This window comes from Cibotium barometz, chromosome 22, assembly GCF_041138505.1.
Source record: "Cibotium barometz isolate CiBa-2024 chromosome 22, ASM4113850v1, whole genome shotgun sequence".
NCBI lineage: Eukaryota > Viridiplantae > Streptophyta > Polypodiopsida > Cyatheales > Cibotiaceae > Cibotium > Cibotium barometz.
In genome coordinates this window covers 14,661,660-14,674,114 of record NC_141067.1, presented here as the reverse complement: position 1 = coordinate 14,674,114, position 12,455 = coordinate 14,661,660, and the positions used below count along the sequence as shown (strand labels likewise).

The window sequence follows — 12,455 nt, the reverse complement described above, 5'->3', positions numbered from 1 at the left end:
GCAACATGAGCACAATGTGGTGCAAGGTTTGAAGTTGTTGGAAAACAATGAGCTCTATATCAACAATAAGAAATCAGATTTCTTTCTAACTGAAATTCATTACCTTGGTTACATCATTAGCCAGGAGAATATCAAGTTGGACCCTACAAGGATCTCCGAAATACTCAACTAGGAGGTTCCCACCACAGCCTTCGTTGTCCATTAATTTGTATGTATTTGTCAAAGCACACTGGCACATTAACTATTTTTCTGCCCCCTCGTAGCAGCCCTCACTCACTTGCTGAAGAGAGTCAAGACATGGAGGCAACATATCCACATGACACCCGCCGCAAGATTGCAAGCCTTTCAAGCCCTCAAGAAAGCTTTAGTGTAGGCAACCTGTCTAGCACTCGCCTCCTGGGATTAGTTAACAGTCATTACCGACGTGAGTGACATCACAATAAGAGTTATTTTACACCAGAACCAATAGCTTACATGAGTCATAAACTTAACACAGCTAAGAGGAATCACTCTCAAGGCCCTTAAACATTACAAACATTTCTTGCATGGGCATGACTTTGTGGTTCACACTGATCACCATCAAATGGTTTCAAACAATGACGCCACCAACAAATGCATGACCACATCATCTTCTTGGCATTGGTACTGAGCTTTTTCAGCTTCTTTCTTAGGATGTTCTACATTACCTTGGCCCACCTTCCAAATTTCTACTTCATATGAGCGGACAAGATCTACTCTGCCAGATACTAGAAATCTACTACATGAGATACAACAAAAAGCCAACCAATGTGAATCCACAGAAAGTGGCACACGCTGGGCCAAGACAGCGTAAAAAGTCAGTGGGAAAGACCAATACACAAAACATGGAGCAAACCAACCAGGCTCTCTAATGTAGAGTGGTGCAATTCATTTGGACCAAATGGAGGCATGCACACTTACGCTCCTCCAGCTCCTTTCCTTGTTAAGCGTTATGACTCAGATATATGGGACCGAGGCTACATATTCCTTTATATTCAAACCAAAATTCACGCTTTGCCAAACACAGATTGAGCTGTTAGATACCTTTACAATATGCCTGATTAGTGTATAGACAGAGTTGGTGTAAAAAGGAGGCTGACCAACATACAGTTCGTACCTACAAACAAGTTAGAGTCATACACATGCGAGTAAGCTCAAGACGATGAGTAAAGCCCCTACCAGAGGCCAAAAAGCATTGGCTCCTCTGCATCAACCATTTGGCATGACGATCATAATAGGAAAACCCACGTGTGTTTCAACAATGTTAGACATGACTCACAATATTACGCCCAGTGACCACAGATCGGCTGTATGATTGTAAGGCTGCTCCCTAACAAGCTCAGGTGCCATGTAAAGGGGGGTCCCTGTTTGCAAACACAACCAAGAAAAGGGTCGATCATTGCATAGATACATACTGGACAAGATGTAATCTACAAATTTATCCATTCTGACTGTGACAAGCATAAGGACAGAGAAGTGTACCTTTGATGGAACGGAGAACCATGGTGTTGCATGACATTGCCCTCGCAAATCCAAAGTCACATAGCTATCCAAAGACAACCCAGGAAGTCAACAATGACTGTTTATGAAAGAGTTATACACAAGTTGCCATACAGAGATTTAGATGCTTGACTGCTCAAGTGACATCCAAGGATCACAAGGACCTATTTAAGCATCTAACCTTTACAATGCCACCTGCTCCAATAAGTATGTTTTGTGGTTTCATGTCACGATGGATGATACGATGGGAATGAAGATAATGCAAAGCCCTAACCTGTGTTGAAAAAATTACATTAGCATTTAATGCAAACAGTGACAATGTCTTTAATGTGTGTCCAACCAAAGCAAGGTGATTAACAACTAAAGTTCAAGATGCTTCCCAAACCCACCCATGAACATTAAGGTTGACTAATGCTTTGGGATGGGCAAGGTTGATTTTAAAAGTTAATACCATTTTTCACTTTCAGAAACTCAAAAGATCTTAAAACTTCTAGATAGAACCAACTTTATACAGCAAAAACACAATATCTTTGTGGCATAATAGACTGGCCAAGAGGCAGGGCTTCAAACACAATCTTTTTCTAAGGGACAAGAAGGTTGCTGGTAACGAGTTCTACCTTTTAACCCACACCAATAGATGGGAGTCTTCCACCTTCATTTTACTATAGAAGACCTGTGCAAGATTTCTGACAAAGAGCCAAGAGAGAAGAGCCTGTGGATTGTTCAGCTCGCTTCCAGAGTGTCATCAGTGTGTTCCAAATTTTTTAACGATTCCTTAAGGAACCCATTCCTATGACCCCAAACAATAGCAAAAGTGAAATTAATGCCCATTCTGAGTCCAAGAAATTATTCTCAGCCTGGGCCAAAGCCACCCAACCGCTCATGAAGGAGCAATGCATGGCGACTTGAGAGCATACCCTTTTTTTTTCAAAGAAGAGACTTCTATTAAGTATGAAAAAAGGCATACAACAATCACGGCTATAAGCTGGAATAGAATAGAATCACCCCAATACGTAAGGTGGTCTCAACCACTAAGACCTGTGGGACTAAAGGAAAAGAAAATGCCATGGTCCCCCTCCCGCATAAATACAACGCGCTTTGCCTGCGCGGGAACGAGACGACCCCTGAATACGAGCCCAAGTAGCCATGAGAGAATGGATGATATTGTTGGAATGTGCTGCGGAAATGAGACTGAAAACTGAGAGCAGAATATGCAAAAGTACAAGAGAAGAGAGATGTGCTCTAAAACTCTCATATATACACTCTATATCCGGTACAATGATGTGCGGGAGCAAGGTGCCCATATATATATGGGCTGGGACACCCAGTCGGCCTTGTAAAAACAGGCCGACAGCCCGAACATGGGCCCCACAACCAGCAACACCTGGTCGGTTGGCCCATGACCAGCATAACCTGGTCGACTAGCCCACGACCAAGCTTGACCTGGTCGCCAGCCTCTAGGCGGGCCTCCATAGCCAGCCGCCTCCTACATGCTGGCCAGAGAAAAAACAGCCCCCCACATATGCCTACAAAACTTGGAACAAATGGGGAAAAAATATGGACATCATTGGGGACTCCTCCCACGGGCAGCACACCCACATCACACGCCCTCACTCCCTACGGTATAGTATGGTACTGACAGGAGATGAATACTAACACCCCCTCTTAGCTCCTGGATGTGGAACCAATCCCAATGAGCTGGAGTGCTGACAGAGCATCTGCTGAGGAAGAGGCTTCGTGAATAGGCCCGCCGCATTGTCCTCCATCGAACAAAAGGCTAGCAAGATGTCACCATCCAAAATCTTTTCTCGAACAAAGTGATATTGTATCTCTATATGCTTGGTCCGGGCATGGAAGACCGGGTTTCGAGCAATAGCTATACAACTCTAGTTGTCGCACTAGATGACCGTGGGTTCCTTCTGCGGGAAACCCAATCTCGCCAAGTAACCTCCTTAGCCACACCACCTCGCAAGCAACACCACAAGCAGCCCGATACTCTACCTCAGTGGAAGACAAGGCAACAATTGGCTGTTTCTTGCTGCTCCAAGAAATTGCTCCCAAGCCAAGGGTAAAGCTGTATCCTCAAGTAGATCTCGTGTCTGGATCTCCTCCCCAATCATAGTCACTCCAACCTCGGAGACTGACTTGGTCCTTCGATCCCCCTCCAATGTTATAAAAGAGTCCAAGATCCTTCGTGCCCTACAGATACCACAAGATCCGCAATCATGCGTCCCAATGAGTCTTCAAAGGTGTGTGCATAAAGAAGCTCAATAGCCCCACTGGAAAACTCAAGTCCAATTTGGTGTTCAGCAACCAAATCAATGAGCCGAAAAGTTTCTAATATAAAGAGATATCAACCTGCTCACAAGGATCATGTACATAAGTTTGGTATTCGGGTCCATCGAGGTGAAATAGGTTTGCAGTTCTCCATCCCAAAGGCCTCCAGCAACTCATAAACATACCGTTGCTAAGAAACAAAGAACCTCCTCTGGGTTTGGCAAATCTCCAATCCCAAAAAGAAATGGAGTAAGCCTAAATCCGTCATCTCAAACTCCTCTGACAAGCCAGCCTTCATCACGGCTATGTGCTCCACATGACTGCCAGTGAGGACAAGATCATCCTCATAGAGGATAATCAATGTGACCATACCGCATTCCTGAAAGAGATACAAGTTTCAATCTGCAACTCGTCTCTGGAAACCTGTCTCTGAAAGAAAGCATCAATATATTGGTTCCAAGTCCCGAGAGCTTGTTTAAGACCATACAAGGCCTTCTGCAACCTGTATACCATACCTTTTGAGCCCGGAACCTCAAAGCCTGAAGGTTGCTCAACATACACCTCCTCCTGCAAGTCACCATTCAAGAACACAGATTTAACATCCATCTGACACACCGGTCACTGCTGATGAGAGGCAAGGGCAAGAACTCTCCAAATCGTGCCATCCTAGCTGTGGGTGTCCCCATTTGTCCACCCAATTGGTCCACCTGTGTTTTCTGATTATGTATGTATATTGGACTGACGTCCATGGCAGTTGCATACGCCAGGGATTGATGTCACTTATGTGATACTGTGGACTTGGCTTTCCACTAGGACTTGTGCTTGTGTATACATGCTCAGAAATGCCTGGAGGATTGGTGTTCCATTGGGTCTGGTACCACGTGTACTTGGCTGGAGCACCTCTATTTTGGTATAGCTTCATGAACAGGGATTTTCCATACCAATGCTACATTGCATAGCATCTTTATGTGCTTGCTTGCAATTGAAATTGCATTCATGCTTGCCTAACCAATGTGTAGTTACGGGCAAGGGGACGCTCGCTCGTGAACCGTGAGTGTAACTGTCTACTGACATGGTTATGTGGCATGTGACAAGTGGTAAGTATTGGTCATAAACCTAGCTTTAGGAATTAGCACTAATTTATAAGTGCGTGTATACACACATCATTAAGTTTTGGGCTACCGAAACTCACTTATAAGTTATGACGGCACCACAAGCCACTTGTCCTCTCTACCTGACACCTAGAGTGGACAACTCACTATCTCTTCCCTCTCTCTCTAGAAGTAGGCGCCCTCTTCATGAGGCCTCTTTGGCTGTATTTTCTACACTTTCTCCTTTCCAACTCCATATCCAATCTTGCTAGTGTGTTTTCCAAGCTTCCAAGAGTGTTTCAAGGTGGTGTACACTCTTCCACACACTCCCAATGACTGAAATTCAGCAAAACAGCTCTTATTTTTGCTGTAATTTCTGGTTTTTTTACTAAAAACCCTAATTTCAGCCCTCCTTTCTCAAGTTGAACCAAGGGGAAGCTTTCCCAGGGTTCCCTTGGTCCTCTTGAAGACTTTTGTCGCGAAGGATCACAACAAATCGAAGATTTCAACACACCAAACGCTTCCATCGCGAAGACTTCCATTGTCACCAACTCTACTTGCAATTTGGTAAGCTTTGATGTTTAAATATGGAAGCAAGTAGCAAAAGGGAGGAACCGGACTCCATGTTCACATACCATGTGTAGTGTTCTCTTGTCCTATGTGCTCTCTTGCAGATTGTTGAAATTTCTTACAAGTATTCCACTAGCTCTTCAATTTTTCCCAATATATAAATCCCAATTTCATGCTTTCAACCTCAATGGTCGAAACACTGTTTTGACCAAATTCAATTGTGCACAGGACCAAAAAGTGTGTCCAAAAAGAATCTTGCCAGTTTTACCACATTGAAGCATATCCAATTTGTGCTCCTGCATAAGCAACACATCCATAGGTCTACCTCTTATGGCAAGGTGGAGCTGATCCTTAACAAGGTCCTTCCATGAGATAATTCTCATGGCAAAGACGAGGTTTTGATTCTGGAACCACTTGACCGGAGTTTGGATCCGCCTCTCAAAATGCTATAGAAGGGGGGTAATCCTTGAAGCAAAGTCCAATGTCAGCATGTTCACTCTGCCCTAGGCTCTGCATAGTCTTTGCATACATGCGCAATGCATGGGTGCCTTGCAAGACATCGTGGCATATATCCTCAGCACAAAATCCTCAAAGGGCTACTGTCACAAACCAACATAGTAACCCTGGGAACAGCATCAGCCGAGGTAGTGACTTGCTAGGCAGCAGAAGTGGGAAAAGCTAGGATGGTGGGCACCTGTAGACCCAGCCTAAAGGCTGTCCCAATGGCCAATAAGCATGAGGAAGACCTAGGAATCTGAGAGTAATAGGGTAACCGTTCCGGTCTCTTCTTCGACAAGGTCAAAGTAGCTAGTGTAAGGTAGGAAGAAAATCTTCCTTGGGCCCAAAGGAAAGAACTGCCCTTGAGCACTTCTAAGGCTGCCCCCTCTGCGTCAAAGTCTACTTGGAAGAATCCTTTCCCAAGTATCCTTGCATCTTTAAAATGGAGCGCGAAGTCAAAAGGCAATGCCGCCAGCACCCAGTCACGAACTTGGATACTTGAGGGGTGAGAGCCAAAGATTTTTCCAACGAGCGTCCTCTTGGAGTCTTTCTCAATTTCAGCGAAGAGGCTGCAAGCTCATCTTGAGAGAAATGGATGGTTCGACTGGTTGGAGGGGATTGATTAGCCATGATACTAGTCACGAAAAAGGCTGAACCCTAATTGAGAGTAATCCATACTTGAGCAAGGCGGAGGAAAAGGGCAACAAAGAGGAGGGAGGCGGAGGGGAAAGCAGAAAGGGGAGGAGAGGATAGCGAAGAGGACGGGAGCTAAACCGGGCGACAAGACAAGCAAGAGAGAGAAAAAGAAAACAAGCAAAGGAGCAAGGGCAAAGCTGGAATGCAAGGGAGCAGATGGATGACGAAAGGGAATGGCATGCAGGAGGAGGTGCGCAGCAGTACAAAGTGTGAAACTGCGCGGGCAAGGAAGGGGCTGGGAAGGAAAGGAGGAAGAAAATGGCAGATAGAAGGATGTGCACAACAGAACAGAAAAGGGAGGGGAGGCAAGGCGAAAGGTGGGCAGGAGGGCTATAAGGAAGAGGCACTCAAGTGTGCAGTGGGGGAGTGTGGGGGGAATTCATAAATCCCAATTTCATACTTAAACCTCAATTGCATCTAATTTCACACCCAACTGTTAAAATTTCCTAAATTTCTCACTTTTCTCCAATTTATAAATCCCAATTTCATAGTTTCAATCTTAATCACATCTAGTTTCACACCCAATTGTTGAAATTTCTTACGTTTTCCTTAATTTTTCACTTTTCTCCAATTAAAATTTGATAAGTATCACTTTGAAACCTTTCTATTTTGTCCATAGAGACGAAAAACGAAAAGAAACGTGTCGAAACGATGGAACATTTCTTGTGAATTCGTTCCTGTAGGCACCAAGCTAGTTACGTTTTGCTCCACAACTACCGGTTCCCAAATTCGTGCCCTGTTACATTGCATTTTCTTGTCAGAGCCGCCTATGGCATGCGCACAGCAATGGGTTCTTGCAAGGTTCGAATATCCTTGTACAAGGCTAAGCGCACTGTTTTATGGGGGGGGGAGGGGGGCATGTGCTGGCCGACTCCACATGGTTGGCCAATTTGCATATTACAAAGGAAAATACTTTTCCTTCAGGTGTAGAGCTTCTACGATTACACCTAATCATTTATAGCCTTTGCTTCTACACACGGGCACCCTCTAGGCCAAGCACCCTAGGCATGGTCCCCCTATGTGTCCATGGCCCCCCAATCCTACTTATGTTAAACCTTATGAAAGGTTCCTCTTTTGTGCCCCCCAAGTCATGGTGTCACTAGTACCATTTTTAATGGACTCTTAACTGTAAACCATCCGCACAAAAGGACAATGGTGAGGTTTCTCTTCGTGATGTTGAAGGGTGGATCGGACAGAGAAGCCGAAAATACACGTGAAACCAACCCAAAGGAAAAAGTACGGCTGAATTCTTTGACCAAGTGTCAAAGCTCTGATAGCAATATGTACCATGCAGAAGACTTCATTAACTTGATTAGAGCAGAAATTCAGCACTTAGCTCATATGCAGAAATAAAAGAGAGAGAAGACGAAGAGAGTATACCAAATTGGGTTCCAAATAACCCACCGTGAAGGTGTATTTGCTTGTATTGCTGAATGAGTAAAGACTGACCTGGAGGGACTGTTTCTGCCCTGACTTTTTGGTGACATACTCTTGCAGACACCCTCTTGGCTGCCTCTACCCTGGACAGCACTGTAGGCGCTTGCATTGACCTCTGTAGGCACCAGGCTGGCTGCATTTTTCTCCACAGCTACTAGTTGCCGGGTTAGTGCCCTTCTACCTTGCATCTTCTTGTGTGGGAGCCGCCTATGGCATGCACACAGCAATGGTTCTTACAAGGTTCGAATATCCTTGTATGGGGCTGAGCACACTGTTTTATAGTGGTGTGTGTGGAGACGGGAGGAGAGGAAGAGGGGGGGGAGGGTGCAGGGTCCTGTGTACTGGCCGATCCACATGGCTGGCTGATTTGCATACGACAAAGGAAAATACTTTTCTTTCATGCATATGGCTTCCACAATTACACTTAATCATTTATAGCCTTTGCTTCTATACACGGAGGCTAGGCGCCTAGCATGGTCCCCCTATAGGTCCATGGCCCCCCCAAACTTACTTATGTTAAACCTTATAAAAGGATACTGTTTTGTGCCCCCAAACTCGCGATGTCACAAGTACCATTTTTAATGGATTTATTTTTTTATTTTTATTTTCAGAAAGAAGACTAGGGTCCCGAATGAGAGGATGTGAAAAAGATACCAATGTCCCACTCTCTCATAAACTGGCCGCGCTTCCTCTCCTCCGCAGCCCTCGAAGATCCTTGGATTCTGGCCTAGGTAGCCATAATGGTGTGAATAATATCATTCCAAATCCTGCAAAGACACTGAGAAACAAGAACGGGAGTACCCTTAATGGCCTCAGTACATCTAGCCTTCCAGATATTCCAAGCTGAGATGCTAGCAATAATCTCCCAAGAACTGTCTAACCTCTGTGCCGGAGGAACAAAGTGTGAAAGTGGCAAATCCTGAAGACAACACTGCCGAGCAACTCCTTGCCTAACCATAATGGCCAAGCTCCTGTCAGTCCCCTCGAATCTCAGCTGAGGCCCAGACTGTGTCAACCAAATAATAGAACCAAAAGAAATGATAGCATCCCTCTTAATCCTACCAAAGAGGTGTGCAATTGCAAACCAAACCCTCTGTGCTTCCCTGCATTCCCATAAACAATGGCAAACTGACTCCGAAACTCCTGCACATCTAGGGCATGCTGGGCAAGCACCAGCAACAGACCTCCACTAATTGGTGACCAAACCACCATGAAGGGAAACCCAGATAAAGGAGGAAATCTGTGGCTTCCTATAGGAATGCCACAATCTCCGCCAAAATACCCTCTGAATGTCAATCGAAATGCCGTAAGACTCCCAATGGGGTCTAAGAGTAGGGACACTCTGAATGTGTCCCAAGCACCGTATAACTGAAAAAAGGCATGCTTTTCAAAGGGTTACAAGCATCCTTCCACTCCCACTCACCGAGGTCCCAATGCAAATGTCTGATAGGGCAGCCACCATACAACCAAAGGCTAACACTCTCTGTGATCAGTGCATCAACAAAGACGTGCTTCCCTAACCTGCCAACAACTCTGACTGGACGAATCTGGGGGCCCTCAATAAGGTCCTGCACATCCCATCTCTCCAGCTGCCATCCATCCTATACAGAAAAAAAGACCGGTACATCATCCTCCCTAGGCAAGGCGAGACCCATAACAACCTGAAGAGGAACACCTGTCCTAGAAAAAACCCCGAACCAAGAATGATGACGACCTTCCAAAAAAGATCCAGTAATCCAGTGGTTGGGAACAGTTGCATCAATCTCTGCAATCCTCCGGCTAGAGCCTCTCAAATGCTGCGTGAAATCCAATCTTTGCACCTCGATGAGGCTCTGACAGTCACATTCTTTAAGAGGCAATAGCTTGGACTTAGTAAAATTAACCTTCGATCCAGCAGCTAGTCCATATAGCTTCAAAGCATTCATGATTGCATTGACATCATGTTGTGTGTTTCTGGAAAAAAAAGAAGGAATCATCTTCATACACTTGAATAACAAATTGGTTAGGTCCTGTGAGGTCAATACCATGCACCTTCCCTTCTACAATCAAATTATCCATATACATAAGCAATGGATGAGTAGCTATCGCATAAAACAAGGCACTCAATGGACATCCCTGTCTCACAGATCGTCCAAGCTTCCAAGGAGCAGAGAGTTCATTTTCAATGATACATTGGGATGCGCCTTCCTCGTACAACCAATATATGATATTCCTCATTTTTGCACCAAAACCCATTTTCTCCATCACTTGAGCTATGAATTGCCATTGAACACTGTCAAAAGCCTTTTCAATATCAATTTGCATGATGAGTACATCCTGATTCGTATATTTAGCATATTCAATGCCTATATAGGCATTCGCAATGATTTGTCACCTAGGCACAAAACCATATTGAGCAAGATGTAGCCAATCATGAAGGACATCTTTCAATCTGTTGACCAATATTTGAGCAACCAGCTTGTAAATATTTGAGCAACCAACATTTTCTCGTTTTGGGAGGCCGTCGAATGGGCTAAAGAGAGCAATCAGCCCTTAGCCATTCTGCTCTTGGATTTTGAGAAGGCCTATGATAGAGTGGATTGGGACTTTCTTGAGGGTACTCTTAGTCATATGGGCTTCTCTCAGAGATGGATCAAGGGAGTTTCATGCATGTATCGTGATGCCCACAGTAGAGTTCTTGCTTGCGGTGATAGAGGAAAGCAGTTTCAGATTTCTCGCTGAGTACGACAGGGCTGCCCATTAGCCCCTTTATTATATATCATAGTTGTAGAGGCCATGAGCATCTTTCTCCGCTCCACTGGTAGTATTTCAAGATTGAGGTTGCCTCTTCGTAGTCATGAGGAGTTGGTTGACTCTGAGTTAGCTGATGACACAACCCTGTTTTTGGAGGCTTCACATATATGCTTATGTTCCTTCCGGGTAGCACTAGAGGAGTTCTGTTTGGCAGCAGGGGCACTCATTAATTGGCACAAATCTGTTGGTTTTTGGGTTAGTGATTCACCGAGAGTTGAGTGGGGTGCAGAGCTTGGTTTTACTTGGATCAACAGAGGATGTACTGCTAGATATTTGGGATACCAAGTTGGGATTGATATTTCTCCTGCACAGCAGTTTGCTCCGGGACTTGTGAGTATCCGGAAGAAGCTTCTCCATTGGAGCTCCAAGAGATTAGATTTAGCCTCTAGAGCTTTGGTGGTGGCTAATCAGGTTTTGCTTGCCTCAACTTGGTTTATTGCCTCTTGTTGGTGCTTCTCTCGTGCGTGCATTGGCCGATTGTGGAGATTGATCCGCAATTTTCTCTGGTCGGGGGCTTGGATGGCACCTCCGACACTCGTGCGAGGGTTGCTTGGCTCACAATTATTCAGCCCAAAAGAGAGGGGGCCTTGAATATTATTGATCCGGATGTTCAATGCAGGGCGTTGCTTTGCAAACTTGTGGTCAGAGGTTTCCTACCAGGCACTGAGCCTTGGAAGGATTTTTTCTTGTCTCGGATTTCCAGATGTACACCCAGGGTCAGGAGAGACTGGCTGCCCAACACACATTTTTTGTTCACAGAGGCTGATATTAGGGCACCATCTTCCCCTCTTATTGCAGCCATTGTCAAAGCATGGAGAAGCATGAGATATTTTTTGCAATAAAGGCTTCCTAGGTCTTTGGACGAGGCTGACCGACAACCTATTATGTGGAACGATTTCATTAGGGATGAGGCTGGTCGGCCACTTCGTGCATCTCGTTATATGCAATGGTCAGGATAGGAGAGATGCGCATACACAGTTCTTGCTTGGAAGACCTTTAAGAGTCTTCCGGAGAATCGGAGAGTTGCATCCACTCAGCATCTTAGGGGCTCTCGCATTCGTATTGATCAGATTGCTGCAGCTATTCCGCATGAGTGGCTTTCTGGGACGTTTCACGGAGACTGCCATCCTTGTTGGCTGGGAGTTTTTTCGAGGATAGGCATACCTCTGCAGGTCATTGCTCTGCCAGGCCAGGAGGATACAGATTTCCTCATGTATTCTATCATGCCTGGTGGGAGATTGAGGAGATGTAGATGGAGAAGATCATACCAGACACTAGGCTTAGTCCAGTGAGGATTGTTGGTCGCTCGGGGAAGCACTGGTTCATTGACCCTTCTCCTCAGATAGTGACTCATGGCTCTTGGAGTTTGTGGCTATATGATGGCAATCCTATCGGATATCTTCAGTGGGATCCAGGAGAGTGAGAGTGGATTGATGCCTTCGATCCTTTGAAAAGCCTTCCTTTTTTCAGTTTCACTGTTCAGAATGCCAGGCTTCTCCTCACTCGACAGATGCATAGGATCCCTACTCTCAAGCCTCATTGGGGATATTTCTCCAGTGATACAGCGCAGATATT

The 12,455-nt window shown here is 45.2% G+C and overlaps 1 protein-coding gene across 4 annotated transcripts in view; it reads right to left on the bottom strand.

Moving 5' to 3' along the window:
* FU (kinase family with ARM repeat domain-containing protein) overlaps positions 1–12,455 on the bottom strand; it is a 115,592-nt gene that overhangs the window by 86,767 nt on the left and 16,370 nt on the right. For all 4 annotated transcript variants that reach the window (XM_086816455.1, XM_086816451.1, XM_086816454.1 and 1 more), the window contains exons 6-9: positions 1,700–1,792; positions 1,501–1,564; positions 1,298–1,382; positions 1,063–1,135 (exon numbers count right to left, since the gene is read on the bottom strand). In XM_086816455.1, the coding sequence (XP_086672581.1) occupies positions 1,063–1,135; positions 1,298–1,382; positions 1,501–1,564; positions 1,700–1,792 (315 nt within the window). The remainder of the gene's footprint in view (positions 1–1,062; positions 1,136–1,297; positions 1,383–1,500; positions 1,565–1,699; positions 1,793–12,455) is intronic.